The 23,977-nt window shown below is 60.9% G+C and overlaps 2 protein-coding genes across 4 annotated transcripts; both read right to left on the reverse strand.

The window, feature by feature from the left end:
* Positions 1 to 721: 721 nt before the first annotated feature.
* On the reverse strand, positions 722 to 16,486 carry LOC120504485 (solute carrier family 22 member 6-like). The gene is made up of 20 exons (XM_039713997.1): positions 16,012 to 16,486; positions 15,492 to 15,592; positions 14,984 to 15,138; positions 14,135 to 14,303; positions 13,377 to 13,500; positions 12,925 to 13,040; positions 12,584 to 12,798; positions 12,255 to 12,363; positions 11,920 to 12,123; positions 11,599 to 11,678; positions 7,347 to 7,762; positions 7,030 to 7,133; positions 6,465 to 6,619; positions 5,920 to 6,088; positions 5,123 to 5,246; positions 4,655 to 4,764; positions 3,621 to 3,835; positions 2,880 to 2,988; positions 1,585 to 1,788; positions 722 to 908 (listed from the first exon to the last, which is right to left on the reverse strand). Exons 1-20 carry the CDS (start codon positions 16,375 to 16,377, stop codon positions 839 to 841), a joined length of 3,315 nt encoding a protein of 1,104 aa, XP_039569931.1. The 5' UTR covers positions 16,378 to 16,486; the 3' UTR covers positions 722 to 838.
* Positions 16,487 to 17,460: 974 nt separating this feature from the next.
* Positions 17,461 to 23,928, reverse strand: LOC120504492 (solute carrier family 22 member 6-A-like). Of its 3 annotated transcripts, none has more exons than XM_039714006.1 (11): positions 23,921 to 23,928; positions 21,088 to 21,753; positions 20,717 to 20,820; positions 20,450 to 20,604; positions 19,643 to 19,811; positions 19,440 to 19,563; positions 19,242 to 19,357; positions 18,750 to 18,964; positions 18,411 to 18,519; positions 18,102 to 18,305; positions 17,461 to 17,699 (listed from the first exon to the last, which is right to left on the reverse strand). In XM_039714006.1, exons 2-11 carry the CDS (start codon positions 21,721 to 21,723, stop codon positions 17,618 to 17,620), a joined length of 1,914 nt encoding a protein of 637 aa, XP_039569940.1. In that variant the 5' UTR covers positions 21,724 to 21,753; positions 23,921 to 23,928; the 3' UTR covers positions 17,461 to 17,617. The 3 variants fall into 3 exon arrangements, with proteins under 3 accessions (XP_039569940.1, XP_039569939.1, XP_039569941.1); XM_039714005.1 differs by lacking the exon at positions 23,921 to 23,928 and adding an exon at positions 23,705 to 23,721; XM_039714007.1 differs by lacking the exons at positions 17,461 to 17,699; positions 23,921 to 23,928 and having other exon boundaries at positions 18,108 to 18,301; positions 21,088 to 21,810.
* Positions 23,929 to 23,977: the final 49 nt, after the last annotated feature.

Below are 23,977 nucleotides of genomic sequence, written 5' to 3' on the forward strand. Positions count from 1 at the left end.
GATTCACCCCAAAATCCCCTCGGCGAAGCTTCACGGTTGTGTCTTATCCGGGAACGAGCGAAACGACACCAAAACGGCTCAAAACGGCTCATTTTTCGTAATAAAAACGGCAAAAAATGGACTGAGTGGGGTTTTTTGGGGGAAAACGGGAGGAATTGGGGCAAAAATGAACTTTGGGGGGAAATTTGGGGGGAAAAGGTGGGATTTGGGGGTAAAAGTTGGGGATTTGGCGGCAAAAAATGAGGGTTTTGGAGCAAAAATGGGGATTTGAGAGCACAATGTGGATTTGGGGCAAAAACGGAGGATTTTGGGGCTGGTGGGTGCCTGGATTTGGGGTAAAAAAGCCCAATTTGGGGGCTGGGCTGTGGCTTCTCTGAGGGCTGAGACTGAGGTGGTTTTTGGGGTGAAAAATCCCAGTTTTGGGATTGGGATGTGGCTTTTCCAGGGGTCCGTTCTGAGGCTGTTCCACCCTTTTTTTGGGGTTAATTCTGCCCCGTTTGGGGTTTTTTGGTCCCGCCTGGAAATGAGAATTAATCCCGTTCCCAGATTTATTCTGCAGCCAAATCGCCGGAATTGGGGCAAAGGCCGCCGAGCTCCGGGAATTCCAATTAATCCTCGTTAACGAGCTCCGGGGGGGATCCCCTGATGTCTGAGCCCCTTTGGGGGATGGGGACGCCCCAAATCCTTCAGCCCCCCCCAAACGGCCGCGGGCGGAGCCGGATCCTGAAATTCCCACCAGATTTTATTGGGATTGAATAAATAACCCGGGGGGGAGGGGCTGGGGCAGCTCCAGGGGGGTCCCGGCCCCAAAATCCCCCCGGGGGTCCCAAATCCCCCCTCAGGCGCCGTCCTTGCTCTTGGTGCTGCTCAGGGGGACAACGGCGACGTCGTCCTCGAGGTGACCCGCCCTGGAGGGACCCCGAAAGCTCCCAGTCGCTCCCCAAAATCCCCAAAATTTTCGTCCTTCCCAATCCCAGAACCTTCAACCCTTCCCAAAACCTTCAGCTTTCTCCCCAAAATGTTCAGGTGTTCCCAAAACTCTCAACCCTTCCTGACCCCAAAACCTCCGTCCCGACCCCAAAATCTTCATCTCAAACCCCAAACCTCCAACCCAACCCCAAAACCTTCATCCCAACCTCAATCCTTAATCCCAACCCCAAACCTTCATCCCAACCCCAAAACCTTCATCTCAAACCCCAAACCTCCAAACCAACCCCAAAACCTTCATCTCAAACCCCAAACCTCCAACCCAACCCCAAAACCTTCATCCCAACCTCTATCCTTAATCCCAACCCCAAAACCTTCATCCCAACCCAAAAACCTCCATCCCAACCCAAGACCTTCATCCCACCCCCAAAACCTCCATCCCAACTGCAAAACCTTCTTCCCAACCCAACCCAAAACCTCCAAACCAGTCCGAAAACCTTCATCCCGACCCCAAACCATCATCCCAACCCCAGTCCTTCAACCCCAAAGCTCCTGGGTTCCTCCAAGGGCCAATCCCACCCCAAAACAGGGATGTTCCCCCCAGGGAAGGCTCGGGGGGCTCTCTGGGGGTCTCGGGGGGTTTTGGGGTGTCCTCACCGCCTCTCCACGTCCTTGACGGTCTCGGGCAGGGGCGCGTTGCGGGTCTCGGGCAGGAAGCAGGTGGCGATGGCCGAGACGATGGGCGCGGCGCCGTAGATGACGAGGGGCAGCACCGGCGTCACGTCGGCCATCATGCGCACCAGGGGGGCCACCATGCTCCCCACGCGGGCCATGGTGCCCCCCAGGCCCATCCCCGTCTGCCTGTGCCGGGAGAGCCACGCGGTGGGACAGACGGACACAGGGATGGACACAGGGATGGATGGATGATGGATGGATGATGATGGATGGATGGATGATGGATGATGGATGGATGATGGATGATGGATGGATGATGGATGATGGATGGATGATGGATGATGGATGGATGATGGATGATGGATGGATGATGGATGATGGATGGATGATGGATGATGGATGGATGATGGATGATGGATGGATGATGGATGATGGATGGATGATGGATGATGGATGGATGATGGATGATGGATGGATGATGGATGATGGATGGATGATGGATGATGGATGGATGATGGATGATGGATGGATGATGGATGATGGATGGATGATGGATGATGGATGGATGATGGATGATGGATGGATGATGGATGATGGATGGATGATGGATGATGGATGGATGATGGATGATGGATGGATGATGGATGATGGATGGATGATGGATGATGGATGGATGATGGATGATGGATGGATGATGGATGATGGATGGATGATGGATGATGGATGGATGATGGATGATGGATGGATGATGGATGATGGATGGATGATGGATGATGGATGGATGATGGATGATGGATGGATGATGGATGATGGATGGATGATGGATGATGGATGGATGATGGATGATGGATGGATGATGGATGATGGATGGATGATGGATGATGGATGGATGATGGATGATGGATGGATGATGGATGATGGATGGATGATGGATGATGGATGGATGATGGATGATGGATGGATGATGGATGATGGATGGATGATGGATGATGGATGGATGATGGATGATGGATGGATGATGGATGATGGATGGATGATGGATGATGGATGGATGATGGATGATGGATGGATGATGGATGATGGATGGATGATGGATGATGGATGGATGATGGATGATGGATGGATGGATGGATGGATGGACGGATGGATGGTGTGATCAATGGTTTGGTTGATGAGTGGTTGGGTTGATGATTTGGTTGGGTTCATGGAGGGTTGGGTTGGTGGAAGGTGGGGCTGCACATGGATGGGTAGGAGCAGGCTGGGGTGACCCCACCCACCTGATGACGGTGGGGAAGAGCTCCCCGGAGAAGATGTAGGCGCAGTTGAAGGAGGCGGCCAAGGCGCCCTTCCCGACCACGGCGAAGGCCATGCGCAGCGTCTGCAGCTCTGGGGGCCGGCCGGACACATCACCCACGGCTCCTCAGTGTCCACCCACCGGTCATCCTTCACCCCTGCAGTGACCCTGCACCCCCCTGTGACCCTTCCCCCATCCAATGACCATTCGTCAATGACCATTCCTCCTTCATCATCCCTTCATCCCACTGTCATCCATCCATCCACCCATCCATCATCCATCCACCATCCATCCATCTTTCCATCCTTCCCTCCCTTTCTCTTTCCCTCCATCATCCCTCCACCTCATTGTCCTTCATCAGCCCTTCCTCCATCCTATTGTCCTCCATCCCATTCTTCTCCATCCCATTCTCCTCCACCCCATTCTCCTCCATCCTCCATCCCTCTCTCCTCTTTTCCTCAACTCCATTCTCCTCCACCCCATTCTCCTCCATCCTCCATCCCTCTCTCCTCTTTTCCTCAACTCCATTCTCCTCCACCCCATTCTCCTCCATCCCTCCATCCCGTTCTCCTCCACCCCATTCTTCTCCATCACATTCTTCTCCATCCTCCATCCTCCATCACATTCTCCTCTCTCTCTCCACCCCCTTCTCCTCCATCCCTCCACCCCATTCTCCCCCGTGTCCCTCCCCTGTCCCGTCCCTCGCTCCGGTGGCCGCTCCCACCGCTGGGCACGAAGATGTTGGCCAGGATGCAGAGGCCGGCGAGCGCCAGGGCGCCGCCCTGGGCCAGGCGCCGGCCGAGGCAGGAGATGACCAGCACGGAGAGCAGCTTGGCCGGGATGTCCACGGCGCCGAACACCAGCTGGCTCAGGTACACGTTGAAGCCGAAGCCCTGCAGGTCCATGGCCAGCCCGTAGTAGGCGAAGCTGGTGGAGAACCTTCACCAAAATCCGACAAATCAGCACCAAAACCACCCAAAATGGGAGGCTGGGACTGCAAAAGATGGAGGTTGTCCCAAAAGATGGAGGTTTGTCCCAGTGTGCTGTGGTCCCAGGAGATGATTTTTTTGCCCCAAAAGTTGTAGGTTTGACCCAAAAAGTGGGTTTTTTTCCCCAAAAATATGTGGAAATTTACCCCCAAAGGTGTGGGGGTTTTTTCCCAAAAAGGTTGTGATCCCCAAAGGTGTTTCTTGCCCAAAGAATGGGAGGCTGGGACTCCAAAAGATGGAGTTTTCCCCCAAAGGTGGAGGTTGTCCCAAAAGATGGAGGTTGTCCCAAAAGATGGAGGTTTGTCCCAGTGTGCTGTGGTCCCAGGAGATGATTTTTTTGCCCCAAAAGTTGTAGGTTTGACCCAAAAAGTGGTTTTTTTTCCCCAAAAATATGTGGAAATTTACCCCCAAAGGTGTGGGGGTTTTTTCCCAAAAAAAAGGGTTGTGATCCCCAAAGGTGTTTCTTGCCCAAAAGGTGAGGTTGTTTTCCCAATAAAGGTGGGGGTTTTTTTTCCCCCATTTGTGTTTTTCCCCCAAAACATGTTTTTTCCCAACAAATGAAGGAGTTTCCCCAAAAAATTGAGATTTTCCCCAAAAGGAGAGGGGAAGTTTTCCCTCAAAAACTGTTTCTTTGCGCCCAAAATCAGGGATTTTTGTCCAAAACTTGATGAGTTATTTCCCCAAAATGTGGGGTTTTTTCCCCCCAAACGGTTTTTTCCCCCAAATAGCGGTTTTTTCCCCCAAAAGAGGTGTTTTTTTCAGGACGCACCAGACGAAGGAGACCCCGCACGACACCGTCCTCATGCCGGGGGTCCGGACGAGCGCGGCCACGGCCCCGCCGGGCAGCGGCGGCTCCCGGCGCACCAGAGCCCGCAGCGCCTGCGGGAGAGCCCGGGGTCTGCGGGGAGAGCCCCGGGGAGGGCTCCGGGGGGCTGGGGAGGGGAGGGGATCCGAGGGGTTTTGGGGGATCCGAGGGGTTTTGGGGGGACCCGAGGGGTTTTGGGGGGACCCGAGGGGTTTTGGGGAGGATCCGAGGGGTTTTGAGGGGTTGGGGTCGAGGAGAGAGGAAATGGGGGGATCATTGGGAGAACAGGGGAGGATTTGAGGGATCCCCCAAGATCGGGGCGGGTCAGGGATGGAGTGGGAGTTACCGGCGAACTTGGGGGGATTTAGGGGCAGATCAAGGCGGGATTTGGGGGTTCAGAGGGATCTGGGCGGCCCCCAGACCCCTGCCCACCTCCTCGCTGAGCTTGTCCCCCTCCTCCTTCCTGCCGTTGACCCGCGCGACCTTGCGGAGCCCCCGCAGGGCCAGGTCGGGTCTGCCCGAGGTCACCTGCCAGCGCGCGGACTCCACGTACAGCCTGGGGAGGGGGCGAGGTGGCACCGGGGGTCCCGAACCCCCCCGGCCTCCCACCGCCCCCAAAGCATCCCACACTGGGGGGTCTGGGGGGGATCCAGATGTTTGGAGGGTTCCCAGCACCTCCCACCCTCCCCAAGGACCCCGGACTGGGAGGGGGGAACTGGGGGTCCCTGCACCCCAAAGGACCCGGGATTGGGAGGGGGGAACTGGGGGTCCCTGCACCCCAAAGAACCCCAGAATGGGAGGGGGGAACTGGGGGTCCCTGCACCACAAAGGACCCCGGACTGGGAGGGGGGAACTGGGGGTCCCTGCACCCCAAAACACCCCGGACTGGGGGGGAGAACTGGGGGTCCCTGCACCCCAAAGGACCCCGGACTGGGGATGTTGGGGGAAGATCTGGGCGTCCCTCTACCCCTCTCCACCACAAAAGACCCCAGACAGAGAGGTCAGAGGAAGGTCAGTGGCTACCCCAACATTTGAAGAAGGGTCTTTCCAACCCTTTAAAGACCCTGGACTCCCAAAATCAGGACAGGGATGGACACCAGGGGTGGACACTGGGGGTGGATACCGGGGGTGGACACCAAGACTGGACACCAAGGATGGACACCGGGGGTGGGCATCAGGGGTGGACACCAGGGGTGGACACGGGGGGTGGGCATTGGGGGGTCCCATACCAGGAGTAGAAGAAGAAGACGAAGAAGGGCAGGGACACGGCGAGCTGGAGCTGCCGCCAGCGCGGGAGCCCGAAGGCCGCGGCCGCCAGCACGAACTGGCCCAGGGTGTAGCAGTAGCCATTGATGGTCCCCACCACGGCCCGCGCCTCCGTCGGGATCCACTCCATGCCTGCGGCACGGCCGCGGGGTCAGGGGCTGGCCCGGGGGGCCCTGGGTGGGCTTGGGGGTTGGGTTCCTCACGTGGGTCAGTGGGGTTGGGTCAGTGGGGTTTGGGGTTGGGTCAATGGAGTTGGGTGGGGTCAATGGGGTTGGGTCAATGAGGTGGGGTTGGGTCAGTGGGGTTGGGTTGGGTCAATGGAGTTGGGTTGGGTCAATAGGGTTGGGTCAATGGGGTTGGGTCAATGGAGTTGGGTGGGGTCAATGGGGTTGAGTCAATGGGGTTGGGATCCTCCCATAGGTCATTGGGTTTTGGGGTGGATGTGTGGGTCCCTCCCTGGTTTGAGGGGTCCCGCCCCTCCCCGGGGGTCCCTGGGGCGGCGGCTCACAGAGGGAGGCGGAGTTGAGGGACACGCCGGCCATGGCCAGCCCGGTCAGGAAGCGGCACACGCAGTAGACCAGGAGCGAGGGGGCGGCGGCCGTGCCCACCCCCGTCGCCCCCAGCTGCAGGTAACACCAGGTGAGCAGCGCCCGGCGCCCGAACCTGCGGGGACACGGCACTGGGAGCACTGGGAGCACTGGGATGGGGGATTTGGGGAACTGGAGGCACTGGGATGGGAGAATGGTGGGTTCTGGAGACGCTGGGTTGGGGACGTGGGTACTGGGAAGGGGGATGTGGTGTGCTGGGGTCACTGGGACAGGGCTGTGGGCACTGGGATGGGCGCACAAGGCACTGGGAACACTGGGGTGAGAATACGGGCACTGGGAACACTGGGAATGACGTGGGGACAGAGGGGGACAACCCGTGCTGGGACAGCCCCACCCTGGGGACACCAGGACAGTGGGGGCCAGAGGGAGCAGAGAACACAACACTCCCCTCCCCCTTCCCAGCTCCTCCCAGCTCCTCCCAGTTCCTCCCAGTTCCTCCCAGTCCAGCGCCGGGCAAGCACGCACTTGTCGGAGAGGATCCCGAAGAGGCTGGAGCCCAGCAGGATCCCGGCCATGTAGATGGACTGGGCCACCTGCCTCAGCTTCTTGGAGTCACACACCAGGTCCCACTGCCACCGGGAGGGGACACGGGGTCACCACGGGGGTCACCATGGGGGTCACCATGGGGACATCACGGGGACACCATGGGGACACCACTGGGGTCACCACCAGGACACCACAAGGTGACCACAAGGGTCACCATAGGGGTCACCATGGGGGACACCACAGGGACACCGGCATCCCCCTGCCCTGAGGGACCCTGGGGCGTCACCCTCCCTCACCTCGGTGACGATGGTGTCGGTGAAGATGCCATCCAGGTACGTCCAGCCGTCGTGGCACGGCTCGGTGGCCGCCTCGGCGGCCGTGCCGTTGGCCGAGCCGTTGACGTCCAAGAGGTGCCACTGGGGCTCCACGTAGCGGCGGCAGCTCTGGGGCCGGCGGTGGCCGTCCCAGGGGATGGACACGAGCAGGGGGACGTCGGCCGCGGTGGCGTTGGCCACGGGCCGGGGCCGGCAGTGGTGCTCGGGGATGCCGGCGGTGAAGTTCTGCAGGAGGTTGTGGCTGGCCAGCATGAGCAGCGGGACGGCCAGCGCGGCCACGTAGGTCACCTGGAAGCGGCCCATGCCACCCAGGCGGGACAGCAGCTCCACGAAGGACATGGCCGGAGGGGGACGGAGCTGGACAGGGCCCAGGTCAGCTGCGGGTGGGAAGAGGAGGAAAGGGGAGGGATGGAGAGAGGGGTGGTCAGGGAATGGCCAAAGGGTGGTCAGGGAATGGCCAAAGGGTGGTCAAGGAATGGCCAAAGGGTCAGGGAATGGCCAAAGGTGGTCAGGGAATGGCCAAAGGGTCAGGGAATGGCCAAAGGGTCAGGGATTGGCCAAAGGGTCAGGGAATGGCCAAAGGGTCAGGGAATGGCCAAAGGGTCAGGGAATGGGCAAAGGGTGGTCAGGGAATGGCCAAAGGGTCAGGGAATGGCCAAAGGTGGTCAGGGAATGGGCAAAGGGTGGTCAGGGAATGGCCAAAGGTGGTCAGGGAACGGCCAAAGGGTCAGGGAATGGGCAAAGGGTCAGGGAATGGCCAAAGGGTCAGGGAATGGGCAAAGGGTCAGGGATTGGACAAAGGGTGCTCAGGGAATGGGCAAAGGGTCAGGGAATGGCCAAAGGGGGGTCAGGGAATGGCCAAGGGTGGTCACGGAATGGCCAAAGGGTGGTCAGGGAACAGCCAAAGGTGGTCAGGGAACGGCCAGGGGGTGGTCAGTGGATGGACAGACCCAGGGATGGACCAAAGGAGGGGTCAGGAGAGGTCAGGCGTGGTCTGGGTGGTCAGCAGAGGGGTGGCCAGGGGTGGAGGGAGGAGGAGGAGGGTTGGCCCCAGGGGTGGAGGAAGGACACGGAGTGGCTGAGGGTGGATGGAGGATGATGGACAGTCCCCAGCTTGGCCAAGGGACGGGCTGAGAATGGCACAAAGACTGTCTATTGATCACCTATCGATTGTTCAATCAATCAATCAATCAATCAATCAATCAACTTTTTAGTCTATCAGATTAATCAACTGATGTGTTGATAGATTGATCCATCCCTTGATCAATGGATTTAACTATCAGTCTGACTGATCAATCTGCTGACCATTCTATCAATCTATTGATCTCTATTGATCGATCTGTTGATAGATCAGTCTATCAATCTGTCTCTCTGATCTATCAATATATTGATCCATTATCTATTCATCAATCCACCTATCACCATCACTCTCACTTTATTGATTGACCAATCAATCAATCACTGATAATTTCTTGCTCTCAGCTCCCCCCATCCCTTCCCTATTAATCAATCTATTAATCAATCCATCAATCAATCAATCCTCTCTCCCCCGTCCCACCAATCCCTCAGACCCCTCACGATCAATCGATCCCCACCTGCTCTCCTCCTCCTCTTCCTCCTCCTCCTCCTCCTCCCTCGGCCGCTCCCAGGCTCCGGCTCGGACTCTCGGGACTGTCCGGGCTCCGGCCGTCCCTCTGTCCGTCCGGCCGTCCCTCTGTCCCTCCCTCGGTCCCGCCCCCCCCAGCCCCTCCTTCACCCCTCGGTCAATCGATCAATCCATGGATCAATGGATTTCTCTGCTCTCTTTGCCCGTTTATTGATCCTTAGTCTATCAAAAAATTGATTTTCTGCTGATAATCAGCCTATTGATTGATCTATTGGTCCCCCTGCCAATCAATACAGCAAGTTCTTTCTCTGTTGTAACATTATTGATCATTAGACACCCCTTATCTATAATATGTTGATCATAATTAGTCCATGATCTCTTTATGTATTAGTTTATTGATCCATATGTTTCTGTTATTGATCTGTTAACCTATTGATTGATCTGTTAATCTACTGATGGCTTGATTAATCAATCTATTAATCTAGAAGGATCTCTATTGATCCATCTGTTAGTCTGTGTATCTCTAGTACCAATAAACTGATCTCTAATCTATTAATTGATCATCCAATTGGTCTCTATTTTTCTATTGACGAATCTATTGAACCATGATTGACCAATCAGAATAATGATCTCCTTCTCCATCAATCATTCTAATGATCCAGTTATTGATTTATAATCTATTGATCAATGTATCTATCCTAACCTCTCTATTGATCAGTCTCTCGGCCTATAATTTTCCTGTTGATTGATTGATTGACCTTTAATTGCTTTCTTGATTGATTTATTGACCTTTAATCCCCCTATTTGTTGATTTATTTGTTTAAATATCTCTATTGATCAACCTCCTGACCTATAATCCCCATTGATCAGCCCTTCTCTCCATCGATCGATCCACTGAGCTTTGATCTCTCTCCTGACCTCGCCGGCTCTCCGTGACCAGCCAATCGATCTCTATTGATCACTCACCTGTCGGTCACTGCCGGTGCCTCCCGGCCTCTGCCAGCACCCGATGCCGCTGCCCCGAGCCCTCGGCCGGCCGCTACCACCCCATGGCCCTGCCCTGCCCCCGGCCTGGCCCCGCTCCTATTTAAGGCCACCCCGGTCCCGGTTAACGTTTGACTCCGGAACCCGCCATGGATCGGTGGAGACGCTCCCGGGGCGGAAACGCCGGTGCCGACCACGCCGGGCCCACCCGGGACACCCCGGGGCTGCCCCTCCATCCCACCCAACCCATCCTCTTCCTCGCCCTGGGAGCCCCCAGCCCCCGGCAGACGGGGACCCCCGGCCCCCTCTGGCCCGTGCTGCCCCTCCGGGGTGGATCATTGATGAGGCAAAGTCCCGGGGGCCCTGAACCGCGTCCCTGGGAGCCCCTTGGACCCCGGGCAGGAGGGCGGCGGGGGCAGCGGAGCGTGGGCGGGATGGGGGGGATGTGGGGGGTGACGGGGGGAGCCGGACACCCGGATTGGCGTGGGCAGGGTGTGAGGACACGTGGATCCTCGGGATCTCTGCGTCCTGGGGACTTCTGGGACATCTGGGGCAGTGACATCCCTGTGCCCTCAGGGTTGGGATCCTTGGGATGCCTGGGTGCTCTGGATCCCAGGATTCTGGATCCCTGGACACTCAGGCATCCGAGTCCTTGGGATCCCTGGGATCCTGGATCCTTGGACACCGGAGTCCTTGGTCCTTGGGATCCCCAGGATCCGTGGGATCCCTGAGTCCTCGAGATCCCTGAACTCTTGGGATGTCTGGGCACCCTGGTGCCTGGATCTTGTGTCCCTGGGATCCCTGGACATCCAAACACCTGAAACCTTGGGATCTGGGTCTTTGGGGTGTCCAGGAACAGGGTCTGTGAGTCCTTGGGATCCCTGGGCAACAGGACATGGGGATTCCTGGGATGCCCAATCCCCAGGATTTCTGATCTTCAGGATCCCCACTCCTTGGGGTCCCCAATCTCCGTGATCCCCAGTCCCTGGGGTCCCCAATCCCTGGGGTACCCAATCCTCAGGGTCCCAAATCCCTGGAGTCCCCAGTCCTCAGCATCCCCAATCCTCAGGATCCCCGATCCTCAGGATCCCAAATCCCCCGGATCCCCGATCCTAGGGATCCCAAATCCCTGGGGTCCCCAATCCCCCGGATCCCCGATCCTCGGGATCCCAGATCCTTCCCGCACTCTCTCCCGGCATTTCCATCCCCGGCCGAGCGGGAGGGGCCGGGGGTCCCGCGGTGCCGAGGCCGCGGTGTCCCGCTGGCTCCCGTGTTTTCCTTCGGGGCGGGACGGGCCCGGCTGCGCGGGACCCCCCGCGGCCGTGGGAAAACAACCCCCACCCCCACCCCGCCCCGCCCCCACCGGCCGCATTTCACACGAGCTTTGCTTTTATTGTTTTTTATTCCAGCGCGGCCGAACCGTCCTCGACGCGGAGATCTGGGGGGGCCCAGTGTCCCCCCTGCTCTGCAGGGAGGGGACAGCCCGGTCCTTGTGGTCACTGCTGTCCCCTTGCTCTTTGGGGGGGTTTGAAGCCCCTCCACCCCCCAAATCCTGCTCATTCATCCGGCGGGAGCATCGAGGGCTGAGGATTTTGGGGGTCCCCTGGTGGGGGTGGCACTAACGGGGCCCTGTGGAGTTGCTGGATTGGGTGGGCTGGAGCGGGACCTGGAGATCTCGGGATTCATCCTTCTGGGATTGTGTCCTGGTGGGGAGGGAGGGATGAGGGGTGTTGGAGGGAACAGGGAAGTGTTCGTGGTGCTGGGATGGGCATCTGTCCATCCATCCATCCATCCATCCATCCATCCATCCATCATCCATCCATCCATCCATCATCCATCCAATCTCCATCCCTCCACCCCAGCATTCAACCATGTTCTCTCTGTCCCTCCCCCTCCTCCATCCCATCCCACCACCCATCCATCCCCTCATCCCCTCCAGCCCACCTTCCCTCCACCTCCTCCACGGTCTCAGGCAGGGCTATGTTCCGTGTCTCGGGCAGGAAGACGGCCACCAGCCCCGACACCACGGGCGCGGCGCCGTAGATGAGGAAGGGCAGCGCCGGGAAGAGCTCGCCCGCCATCTTCACCAGCGGCGCCATGATGCTGCCCAGCCGCGACATGGTGTTGGCCAAGCCCATGCCCGTCTGCCTGTGGGACACGCAGAGCTCCTGAGGGCACCTGAGGGCACCTGAGGGCACCTGAAGGCACCTGAGGGACCACCCTGAGGGACCACCCTGAGGGACCACCTGGCCACGCCCCCGGCCACGCCCCCTCCTTACCGGATCACCGTGGGGTAGAGCTCGCCCGTGTAGAGGAAGACGCAGTTGAAGGACGCGGCCAAACAACCTTTCCCAAAGACGGCCAGGGCTGTCCGGAGTGTCCGGAGGTCTGCGGGGACAGCGGGACACCTGGGAGTCACCTCAGTGTCCCTACTTGGGCTGAGCTCACTTGACAAGAGAAGACCCCAACCATCAGGATTTGGGGTAAATCCCCCATGAAAAGCTAAAATGACCCAACCTGGGGGTTCCATCAAGGGGTTGAGCTGGTCCGGGCCCTCACAGGGAGGTTGGAGATGAGGGGACACCACTGCCACCACCCCTGGCCTCACCTCGTGGCACCAAGACGTTGGCCAGGATGGCCAAGCCGGCCAGGATGAGGGCGACGGCCTGGGTGAAGCGGCGCCCCACGTAGGTGATGGTGAGGATGGACACCAGCTTGGCCGGGATGTCCACGGCGCCGAAGATCAGCTGGATCACGTAGATGTCGAACTCAAAGTTCTGCAGGTCCATGGCCAGCCCGTAGTAGGCGAAGCTGGTGGAGAACCTGGGCCACGAGGGGGGAGAGGCGGTGAAAATGTCACCTGTGGGGAGGTGTGGGGTGGCATGGGGGGTCAAGGACGTGGAAGGGGATGGACAACCACCCACTGGTGTCCTCCACCGCCGGCCGTACCACACGAAGCAGAGGCAGAAGGAGATGCGGCGCAGGACCGGCGTCCGGACCAGGTCAACCACGGTGTGGCGGGTCTTCGATGACGTCATCTCCTTCTCCATGTGGGACCTCAGGGTCTGGAGGGACAGGGGGGGCTCTGGGATGGGGGTGGGGCAATGGGGACCCCCTGGGCAGGTCTGGGCAGGATGGGTGGAAGAGGGGAAGGGCGGTCATGGGTGGATGGTGGGATGGAGGTGGTGGATTCATGGATGGGTGAGGGGATGGACGGGATGGGTGGAGATGGAGATGATGGATGTCATTGAGATGATGAAGATGAGTGGATGGTGGCCAGGGTGGATGAGGGATGATGGATACAGTGACCATGGATGGACAGTTGTCCATGGGGTGGATATTCAAGGGACCCCTATAAACACCCCAAGGACACCCTGGGGGACCCGGACGGAGCCTTTTACTTCTATGTCGAGCTTGTCCCCTTCCTCCTTCTTCCCGTTGATCCTGGCCACCTTCTGGAGCTCCCGCAGGGCCTGGTGGGACCTCCCCACCATGACGAGCCACCGCGCTGACTCTGTCAGCCACCTGCGTGGGAGGGGACGGGGCAGGAGCCCAAGCTTTGTCACTGTCCCACCTCAATCCCACCAGCAATGTCCCCCCGTCCCTCTGGTCATCATGCCGTGTCCCCACTGTCCACCCAGCTGTTCCTGGAGGATTTCTTCATCCTTTCCTTCTGCCCACCTGTCCATGCACCCCCCACTGCTGAGGATTCATGCCACCATCCTTCCATCAAGCCATAAGTCCAGCTGTCCATCCCCCCATTCATCGCACCATCCCTGCCTCCACATGTCCATCTCTGCTTCCCATCCATCCATCCATCCATCATCCCTCCATCCATCATCCATCCATCCATCCATCCAGCCATCATCCATCATCCATCCATCATCCATCCCTCCATCCATCCATCATCCATCCATCCATCCATCCAGCCATCATCCATCATCCATCCATCATCCATCCCTCCATCCATCCATCATCCATCCATCCATCCATCCAGCCATCATCCATCATCCATCCATCATCCATCCCTCCATCCATCCATCATCCATCCATCCATCATCCATGCATCCATCCATCCACCCATCCATCCGTCTGTCCATCCGTCCATCCGTCCATCCCTCCCTCCCTACATCCATCCCTCCTCCTTCCTCCTCCTCACCAGGAGTAGAGGAAGAAGCCAAAGAAGGGCAGGGACACCACGAGCTGCAGCTGGCGCCAGTCGGGGACGGCGAAGGCGACGCCGGCCAGCAGGAACTGCCCGGTGGTGTAGCAGTAGCCCATGAAGGTGCCCACCAGCGCCCGCATGTGCGTTGGCATCCACTCGATTGCTGCGGGACACGGCACGTGGGGACCACCTGGGAGTGCCCACCGGCACGCCAGGGGATGGGGAGACCACCGGGATTGTGCCCACGGGATGGGGAGACCACCGGGATGTGCCCACGGGACAGGGAGACCACCAGGATGGTGCCCAGGAGATGGGGAGACCACCAAGGTGGTGCCCAGGGGATGGGGAGACCACTGGGATGGTGTCTGGGGGACATGGAGACCACTGGGATGGTCCCCAGGGGACATGGAGACCACCAGGATGGTGCCCAGGGGAAATGGAGACCACCGGGATGGTGCCCACAGGTATCCCAGTGGAACATAGAGCCCAGGGCGGGTACAAGGAGGACATGGACCCACAGGTGCCAGGGGGCATGAAGACCACCAGACAGGCCCCTACAGGTACAGGGGCGTTATGGAGACCCCCAGGATGGTGCCTGGAGGACATGGAGACCCCCAGGTGTCTGGAGGACATGGTGACCCCCAGGATGGAGTCTGGAGGACATGGAGACCACCAGGATGGTGCCTGGAGGACATGGTGACCCCCAGGATGGAGTCTGGAGGACATGGTGACCCCCAGTTGTCTGGAGGACATGGACACTGGGATGGCTCCCACAGGTTCAGGGGGACACGGAGCCCACCCAGGCGGGCGCCCAGGGCAGGAACCGGGCCGGGGGGGACGTACAGAGGGAGACGCTGTTGAGGACGATGCCCGAGAAGGCCATGCCCGTCAGGAAGCGGAACAGGCAGTACACGCTGAAGGTGGGCGCGAAGGACGAGCAGGTGCCCATGGCGGCCATCTGCAGGTAGCACCAGGTGAGCACCGAGCGGCGGCCGAACCTGGGCACGGAGGAGGAGGAGGAGCAGCAGCAGGGGGTGAGGATGAAGAAATGGGGTGGAGGAGGAGGAGGAGGAAGAGAAGAGGAGGAGAAAAGGGAGAGAAGAAGGAGACAAGAAGGATGAAGAAGGGGGCAGGGGAAGGAAGAGGGGGTGAAGAGGAGGAAAAAGGGGCGAGGAGAGGGAAGAGGGGTGAGGAAGGGAGGAAGATGGAGGGGAGTGAGGAGAAAAAGGGGATGAGAAGGAAAAGAGGGTGAGGAAGAGTGGAAGAGGAGGAGGAGGAAATGAAGAGGAGGCAGAGAAGGTGAGAGGACCCCCCCAGTGCCACCCCACCTGCCTGCCGGGGCCCCCCTCACCTGTCCGAGAGCCCCCCGAAGAGGCCGCCCACCAGGACTCCGGCCATGTAGAGCGACTGCGCCAGCTGCTTGAGCCCCCGGGAGCTGCACACCAGGTCCCACTGCCGAGGGACGAGGACAGGGGGTGGGACAGAGAGCAGGGTCCCCTCTGGCCCCCCAAACCCCAAAACCGCCCGTGGTGGCCAAGAGGGTCAATGAACGGCCAATGGAAATGTGACACTGAATGCTTGGTCCACCCTTGCCAGCATTGCTGTGGTTGGAAGGTCCATCCAAGGGTCTTGTGACCCTTTGTGACCCCCTTGTGACCCCCTTGTGGATGGTCACCACCTCCCCATCCCTCCTGGGGTTTCCTGGTGTTGAGCATCTCCACCGAAGGTTGAGCGGGGAAGATGCTCCAGTTGGGAGAGGTCAATGCTGTGTTGGCAGCAGACCCTTTGCTGGTGCCTCCAGGTGGGACCCACCCACGGGATTGGGTGAAAATCCCACCAGATCCCCCCAAACCCCACCACCACCGTCCCACCTCAGTGATGATGGTGCTGGTGAAGACGCTGCGGTCGTAGGTCCAACCATCGCCGCACGGCTCCGTCTCCGGCCAGGAGCTGTTGGGCTCCGAAGCGTTGGCCTCCAAAAGCCACCACTGGGGTGCCACAAAGCGCCGGCAGCGCTCCCCGCGGGGGACCCAGACCCTCAGCAGGGCCTCGGGGTCCAGGCCGCTGCCGTTGGCCTCCGGGCGCGGGCGGCACCAGTGGTCGCTGGTGGCGGCCGTGAAGTTCTGCAGGAGGTTGTGGCTGGCCATCATCAGCACGGGCAGGGACAGGAGCAGCACCGAGAGCACCTGGAAGCGCCCCATGCCCCCCACATGCTCCAGGAGGCTGGCGAAAGCCATCTTGCCACCGCCGGGGCCTGGGAACGCCCCACAGCCATGCAGAGCCCTGGATTTCAGGGGTTTCACCCCAAAAATGCCTCCCTGTCCCACGCGGTGTCTTCCCTGCAGCAGCACCCAGGGGTGGTCTCCTATATAACCCAACCCAAGGGTGGTTTGGGTTAATGTTTGACATCTCTGGGGGGTTTTTGGTGGTTTTCCAGAAGAAGAAGGCAAAAGTGCAGCGTAAAGGCATCCAGGGGTAAAAAAAAAAGGTGTTTTTGGGGCAAAAGTCCCCCAAAGTGGGGCAAAACTGGAGTTATTTGGGGCAGGAAGACGAGGAATACCTAATTCCTTTTAATTATTATTCCACAGCATTGCTTTTTTTGAGGGGAAAAGTCAGGTTTTGGAGAGGGGCTGTCCAGGAGGTTGGGTGGCACCAGGGTGGGCACCGCAGGGAGAGGACGTCTCCTGGCATGGACCAATGTCCAGCCTTCGGTGGCACCTTTGGGTTAAATTTTAGTGATTTCAGTGGTCAAAAGGCGACCGAAAGGTGCTGACAGAGGTGGCCCTGCCTGGGTCAGCGCATTCCCCGCCGGGGGTTAATTTTTGATGGGGAGGTGACGGGGCCAAGGGACACGTCAGAAATGGGAGCAAGGGCCGGGGTGGCTTCGGGGGACGGAAATCGGGGAAGGGGCATCGCGGCAAGGGGGCGGGGTGGGATTGGGAGCTCCTGGTGCTTCCTCAGCTTCTCTGGGATTTGGGGGACGCCTCTACCGGCACAAGAGCTGGTTTGGGGTTATTGGGGATGATCTTGTTGGAGGTGACAGCCAGCGTGGTGCTCTTGGTGCCACCTTATCTGAGGTGACTTCGGGGACACGGTTCTCGGGCAGCGTCCTGTTGGACGAGGTTATGAGGTGTCACTAAAAATGGGGGTCTTGGGTGCCACCGCATCGACGGACGAGGTTGTGGGGTGTCCTCCTGTGGAGATGACCTCCAAGAAAAGGGGTGCTTGGTTGTCCCCTTATTGGACATAATTCTTGGGCATTGTCCCATGGGAAGTGACTCAGACGTGATCTGGGGGGGCACAGATAAGACCCCGAGACGTGTCCCCACCAGAGCTGTTTTATTCCTGCCCAGATGTCCCCGTCCCAGCAGGAGGTCACCAGTCACGACCGAGGTCTCCCCCTCGAGCTGTGGGGACCGTTGGGGTGGTGGCCACTGGTGGCCAGGGCTGGAGCGCTGTGCCCACCCCCAGGGTCCCTCAGGCCTCCTTCAGGGGGGGCCCGTCCTGGGGCTGGAGCGCGATCTTCTCCTTGGGGTCAGCTGCTGGCTTCCGCTTGGTCCTGCAGGGAGGAGGAGGAAGAGGAGGAGGAGATGGAGGAGGAAGAAGAGGAGAGTCATGGTAAAGGGAAAGTGGCCCAGGCCAAGCATTCAGCCAATCACAGAGCTCATTCTTCTGCCAAGGTTCTCGTCCACCTGTCCCTCAATGCAGCCAGGGGTCCCTAGACCCTGAACCTCTTCATGGCTGGGGTTGTCCATCATCCATCGACTGTCCATGCAACCATCCATGTATCATCCATCCATCCATCCATCATCCATCCATCCATCATCCATCCATCCATCCACGTTGTCCATGCAACCACCCATGTATCATCCATCACTTAACCATCCATTGTCCATCATCCAACCATCATCCATCATCCATCCATCCATCCATCATCCAACCATCATCCATCATCCCCCACCTGTTCTCCACCTCCTCGATGGTGTCGGGCAGGGGCGTGTTGAGGGTCTCGGGCAGGAACGCGGCCGCCACGGCTGCCACCACGGGGGCCACCCCGTAGACGGCGGGGGGCAGGAAGGGGTAGTACTCGTCCATCATCTTCACCAGCGGCGCCACGATGCCGCCCACGCGCGCCATGGTGCTGCCGAAGCCCAGCCCCGTCTGCCTGCGACGCCGGGAGGGTCACGGGGGGCACGGAGCGTCCTGGGGGTGTCCGGGGAGGGGTGACAGGGACCTGCCCCACCGCGGGGAAGCGGGGCAGGGGCGGTACCTGATGGGCGTGGGGTAGAGCTCGGTGGTGTAGAGGAAGACGCAGTTGAAGGAGGCGGACAGGCAGCCCTTGCCGATGACGGCCAGCGCCGTGCGCACCGTCTGCAGCTCTGCGGGGACACCGGGGCTCGGACACAGGGTGGGGGGACATGGGGACAACAGGGTTTGACCACCACGTGGGGACACCTCGGGCAGGTGGGGACGGGGCAGGGAGGGAGGATGGAGGGATGGGGAGGTCAGTGGTTGGACAGAGGGATGGAAATGTGGAGGAAGACACAAGGACAAACTGGGAACACTGGTGGCCAGAGTGATGCAGACCCTCCTCCCACTCCACACCCACCTGTGGGCACAAAGATGTTGGCCACGACCACCAGCCCCGCCAAGAACAAGGCCACCGTGAGAGAGAGCCGCCGGCCGATGTAGCTCAGGGACACGGTCACCACCACCTTGGCTGGGAAGTCAACGGCGCCGAAAATCACCTGGATGAGGTAAATGCTGACCCCGAAGTTCTGCAGGTCCATGGCCAAGCCGTAGTAGGAGAAACTGATGGAGAACCTGGTGGGAGAGGGAGGACCTTGAGGTGACATCACCTTCTTGGGACAGGATGGGACAGGGATGGCAGGGCAGGGAGGAGAGGGTTGGGAGGCAGTTGGATGGGTGGGGTCACTGGTTGAGTGTCCAGGTGTCCATCCTTCCCTTCATGCATCTGTGAGCCTGACCAGACATGTATCCATCCATCCATCCATCCATCCATCCATCCATCCATCCATCCATCCATCCGTCTGTCCGTCCGTCCATCCCTCCCTCCGTCCCTCCTCGCCCCCAGCCCCACCAGACGATGGAGAGGCAGAAGAAGATGTGGCGGATCACGGGGGTCCGGACCAGGTCGGAGACGGTGTAGGAGGATTTCAGAGCTGCCAACTCCTCCTTCATGTTGGACTTCAACATCTGGGAGAGGGGAAACGGGAGAGATTGGGAGGGGGGCTGGAATCCACCCCCCACCCCCGTCCTCCCCATGGGGCCACCGGACCTCGACCGTGATCTTCTCCCCCTCCTCCTTGCGGTTGTTGAAGGCGGCCACGCGCTGCAGGACCTTCACCGCCCGGTCGGCCTTGCCCGAGAGCACCAACCACCGCGCCGACTCCGCCAACCACCTGCAGCCACGAGGGGAAACTGAGGCACGGCCAGCGCCCCCGAATCCCCACAGCCTCCCCGAGGGCCCCAAGGTCCTACCAGGAGTAGAAGAGGAAGACGAAGAAGGGCAGGGACACGGAGAGCTGGAGCCAGCGCCAGTGGGGGACGGCGTAGGCCACCCCGGCCAGGATGATCTGGCCCAGGGTGTAGGCGAAGCCGGTGATGGCCACGGTGATGGCGCGGTAGGGCGTGGGGATCCACTCCACCACTGCAGGGACACGGGGACACGGCTCACTCGGGGTGTCCCCACAGAGCTGGGACCCTCCTGGTCAGTGCGGCCACCCCAGCGCGGTCAGACGTGTCCACACCGTGCGACCCCAGCGTGGCCACAGTGATGTCCTCACTCATGGACACTGGGACGTCCCCCCATGACCATTGGGTGATCCCCATCCATGACCACAAGGATGTCCCCATCCATTGCCATTGGGACATCCTTATCCATGGTTTTCCCCACCCATGACCACAGGGATGTCCCCATCCATTGCCATTGGGACATCCTTATCCATGGTTTTCCCCACCCATGACCACAGGGATGTCCCCATCCATTGCCATTGGGACATCCTTGTCCATGGCTGTCCCCACCCATGACTATTGGGTTGCCCCCACCAATGACCATTGGGTTGTCCCTTCCATGGTCATTGCCTTGTCCCTCTCCATGGCCATGGCCATGTCCCCATCCATTGGCATTGGGACATCCTTATCCATGGTTTTCCCCACCCATGACCAATGGGTTGTCCCCCTCCATGGCCACGGCCATGTCCCCTCCCATGACCATTGCGTTGTCCCCCTCCATGGCCACGGCCATGTCCCTACCCATGACCCCGGGCTGTCCCCGTGGCCCCTCACCCAGGCAGGCGATGCTGAGGCCGAAGCCGGACAGCGCCATCCCGCCGGCGAAGCGGAAGACGCAGTAGGAGGCGTAGTTGGGGGCGAAGGCCGTGCACGTCCCCATCACCCCCAGCTGCAGGTAGGACCACATCAGCATGGCCTTGCGCCCAAACCTGCAACAGGAGCCACTGGGAGCCACTGGGAGCCACTGGGAGCCACCGGGGATGAGCTGTCCACAGCCCCAGAGGGAAACTGAGGCACAGGGAGGGTCTCTGCTGCCTTTACCTGTCTGAGAGGCCCCCCAGGACCAGGGCGCCCACCAGGACCCCGGCCATGTAGATGGACTGGGCCATCTGCCGCAGCTGCCGGTAGCCACAGACCAGGTCCCACTGCGCGACAGGGGGACATCTGGCAGTGTCAGTCTGTCTTTCTTCCTCTCCATCCATCCATCCGTCCGTCCGTCCGTCCATCCATCATCCATCCCTCCATCCATCCATCATCCATCATCCATCCATCCATCCATCCATCCATCCATCCATTGTCCCTCCCTCCCACCTCATCCCAAATCCGACCCCCTCCCTTCCCTGTCCCCACAGAGGTGTTGTCCCCCCCACGGTCACCTCCCCACCCTCCCTGTCCCGTGTCCCTGTCCCCACCTCGGTGACGATGGTGGACACGTAGATGCTGCGGTCGTAGTCCCAGCCGTCACGGCACGGCTCGGTGGCGCGGGGACCACCGGTGACGTTGGCCACGTAGCGCCGGCAGGACCCCAGGGTGACATCAGGAGACCCCAGGGTGACATTGGACCACCCCGGCGTGGCACCAGTGGGCCCCAGGGTGCCATTGGAGGACCCCCAGGTGGCATCAGGCTGGACACTGGTGCCATCGGGGGACCCCGCGGTGCCATCGAGTGTGACATGGGTGGCACCGGGGCTGCGGACGCCACTGGGGGACCTCAGGGTGCCACCAGGTGACCCCGAGGTGCCACCAGGAGACCTCAGGACGGTGTCGGAGCCTCTCGAGGTGTCACGAGGGGCCGCTGAGGTGGCATTGGGGGTGGCTCCGGGTGGTGCTGGGGTGGCACCGTGGCCAGCAGGGGTGGCGCTGGGGACAGCAGGGGTGGCGCTGGGGACAGCGGGGACGCGGCAGCGGTGCGGGGGCACGGCGGCGGTGAAGTTCTGCAGCAGGTTGTGGCTGGCCATGAGCAGGATGGGCACCGCCAGCAGCGCCGTCTGCAGCACCTGGAACCGGCCCAGGCCCCCGACCTGCGCCAGCACTGCCCCGAACGGCATCGCGGGGACACTGCTGGCCTGGGGACACCGCTGGACACAGGGACACCGCTGGCCTGGGGACACCGCTGGCCTGGGGACACTGCCGGACACAGGGACACTGCTGGACACGGGGACACTGCTGGACACAGGGACACTGCTGGCCTGGGGACACTGCCGGACACAGGGACACTGCTGGCCTGGGGGACAATGTCACCCGTGGGGATGGCAGCACTCATGGGGACACTGTCAGCCATGGGGACACCACAATCCATGGGGACACCAGCGGACACAGGGACACGAGGGCTTGGGGACACCCAAGACATGGGGACAATGCCACCCATGCAGACACCACCACCCCCGCGGGGACTTCACCAGCTGAGGGGACACCGTGAAACACAGGGACACTGGGGCCTGGGGACATCTTCACCCACGGGGACACTGGGACAGGGGGATGCCATCACAGGGGACACAGCCACCCCCAGGGCCATGGGGACACGGGACAGGGTGGGGACACCGCTGGGGCCACCAGGATGTGGGGACAGGGGACATGGGGACCCAGAGACGGGGCGGGGACACGGGGCAGGGGACGTGGTGACCACTGGGGACGGTGTCACCGCTTGCGTCACACGTCCCCAACCCCTCCTGATGTCCCCATCCCCTCCCAGCATGTCCCTGTCCCTGCTCCACCTCGGCGCAGCTCCCCAGGGATGGGGACATCCGGCCAGCTGTGACTCTGTGTCCCCAAGGTGAAGGGTCCCCTCTGTGATGTCCCCAAACCTTCCCTGATGTCCCCGCCATTCTCCCCCATGTCCCCAACCTGTCCCATGTCCCCTCTGTGATTTCCCCAGCCCCTCCATGTCCCCACCATGCCCCCACTGTCCCCAGCTTGTCCCAGTGTCCCCCCATGATGTCCCCAACCCGTGCAATGTCCCCTCCCTAAGAGAAACAATGTCCCCAACCCCCAACAACGTCCCCAAGCCCTCCCTGGTGTCCCAACCTGTTCCCGTGTCCCCCAAATGTCCCCACCCCATTCTGTGACCCCCCGCTGTTCCCCCCAGTCCTGTCCCAGGAATCCCCCCCACCTGTCCCCTGCTGTCCCCACCTGTCCCTTGCTGTCCCCACCTGTCCCCAGCTGTCCCCTCCTGTCCTCCAGGTGCCGCCCCCATCCCGAGGTCCCCCCACTGTCCCCCTCTGTTGTCCCCCCACCTTTGCTCCCCCAGACCCCTCCTGTCCCGGGGGTCCCCCAATTGTCCCTGTCCCCATGTGGCAGTGGTCATCCCCACTGTCCCCCCGTGTCCCACCTGCGCTCCTGTCCCTGTCCCTGTCCCGCTGTCCCCGTGTCCCACCTGCGCTCGCGGTGCTGTCCCTGTCCCCCTGTCCCTGTCCCTGTCCCCCTGTCCCTCACCTCGCTCCCGGTGCTGTCCCTGTCCCTGTCCCTGTCCCGCTGTCCCCGTGTCCCACCTGCGCTCGCGGTGCTGTCCCTGTCCCCCTGTCCCTGTCCCGGTCCCCCTGTCCCTCACCTCGCTCCCGGTGCTGTCCCTGTCCCTGTCCCTGTCCCGCTGTCCCCGTGTCCCACCTGCGCTCGCGGTGCTGTCCCTGTCCCCCTGTCCCTGTCCCGGTCCCCCTGTCCCTCACCTCGCTCCCGGTGCTGTCCCCGTCCCGGTCCCGGTCCCCCTGTCCCCCTGTCCCGCTGTCCCCCTGTCCCTCACCTCGCTCCCGGTGCTGTCCCCGTCCCGGTCCCGGTCCCCCTGTCCCCCTGTCCCGCTGTCCCCCTGTCCCTCACCTCGCTCCCGGTGCTGTCCCTGTCCCTGTCCCTGTCCCGCTGTCCCCGTGTCCCACCTGTGCTCTCCGTGCTGCCCCCGTCCCCGTCCCCGTCGCGGTCCCTCTGTCCCTGTCCCGGTCCCTGTCCCGCTGTCCCCGTGTCCCACCTCGCTCTCCGTGCTGTCCCTGTCCCTGTCCCTGTCCCTGTCCCTGTCCCTGTCCCTGTCCCCCCGTCCCTCACCTCGCTCCCGGTGCTGTCCCGGTCCCCGTCCCGGTCCCCGTCGCGGTCCCGGTCCCTGTCCCCGTGTCCCACCTCGCTCCCGGTGCTGTCCCGGTCCCCGTCCCGGTCCCCGTCGCGGTCCCGGTCCCTGTCCCCGTGTCCCACCTCGCTCCCGGTGCTGTCCCGGTCCCCGTCCCGGTCCCCGTCGCGGTCCCGGTCCCTGTCCCCGTGTCCCACCTCGCTCCCGGTGCTGTCCCTGTCCCGGTCCCTGTCCCTGTCCCTGTCCCTGTCCCC

This window comes from Passer montanus, unplaced genomic scaffold, assembly GCF_014805655.1.
Source record: "Passer montanus isolate IOZ18808 unplaced genomic scaffold, ASM1480565v1 scaffold294, whole genome shotgun sequence".
NCBI lineage: Eukaryota > Metazoa > Chordata > Aves > Passeriformes > Passeridae > Passer > Passer montanus.

Bases quoted from the DNA above. Each gene is read 5' to 3' on its own strand.
- LOC120504485 (XM_039713997.1), bottom strand. From the start codon at position 16,377: ATGGCTTTCGCCAGCCTCCTGGAGCATGTGGGGGGCATGGGGCGCTTC. The intron at 13,501-14,134 runs GTGAGGAGGAGG...CCTCCCACGCAG, and splicing joins GGCTTCTTCCTCTACTCCTG to GTGGCTGACAGAGTCAGCGC. The intron at 2,989-3,620 runs GTGGGAGCGGCC...GCCGGCCCCCAG, and splicing joins CAACATCTTCGTGCCCAGCG to AGCTGCAGACGCTGCGCATG.
- LOC120504492 (XM_039714006.1), bottom strand. From the start codon at position 21,723: ATGCCGTTCGGGGCAGTGCTGGCGCAGGTCGGGGGCCTGGGCCGGTTC. The intron at 19,812-20,449 runs GTGAGGGGCCAC...GTGTCCCTGCAG, and splicing joins CCTCAGCATCGCCTGCCTGG to TGGTGGAGTGGATCCCCACG. The intron at 18,306-18,410 runs GTACCGCCCCTG...CCGGCGTCGCAG, and splicing joins CTCTACCCCACGCCCATCAG to GCAGACGGGGCTGGGCTTCG.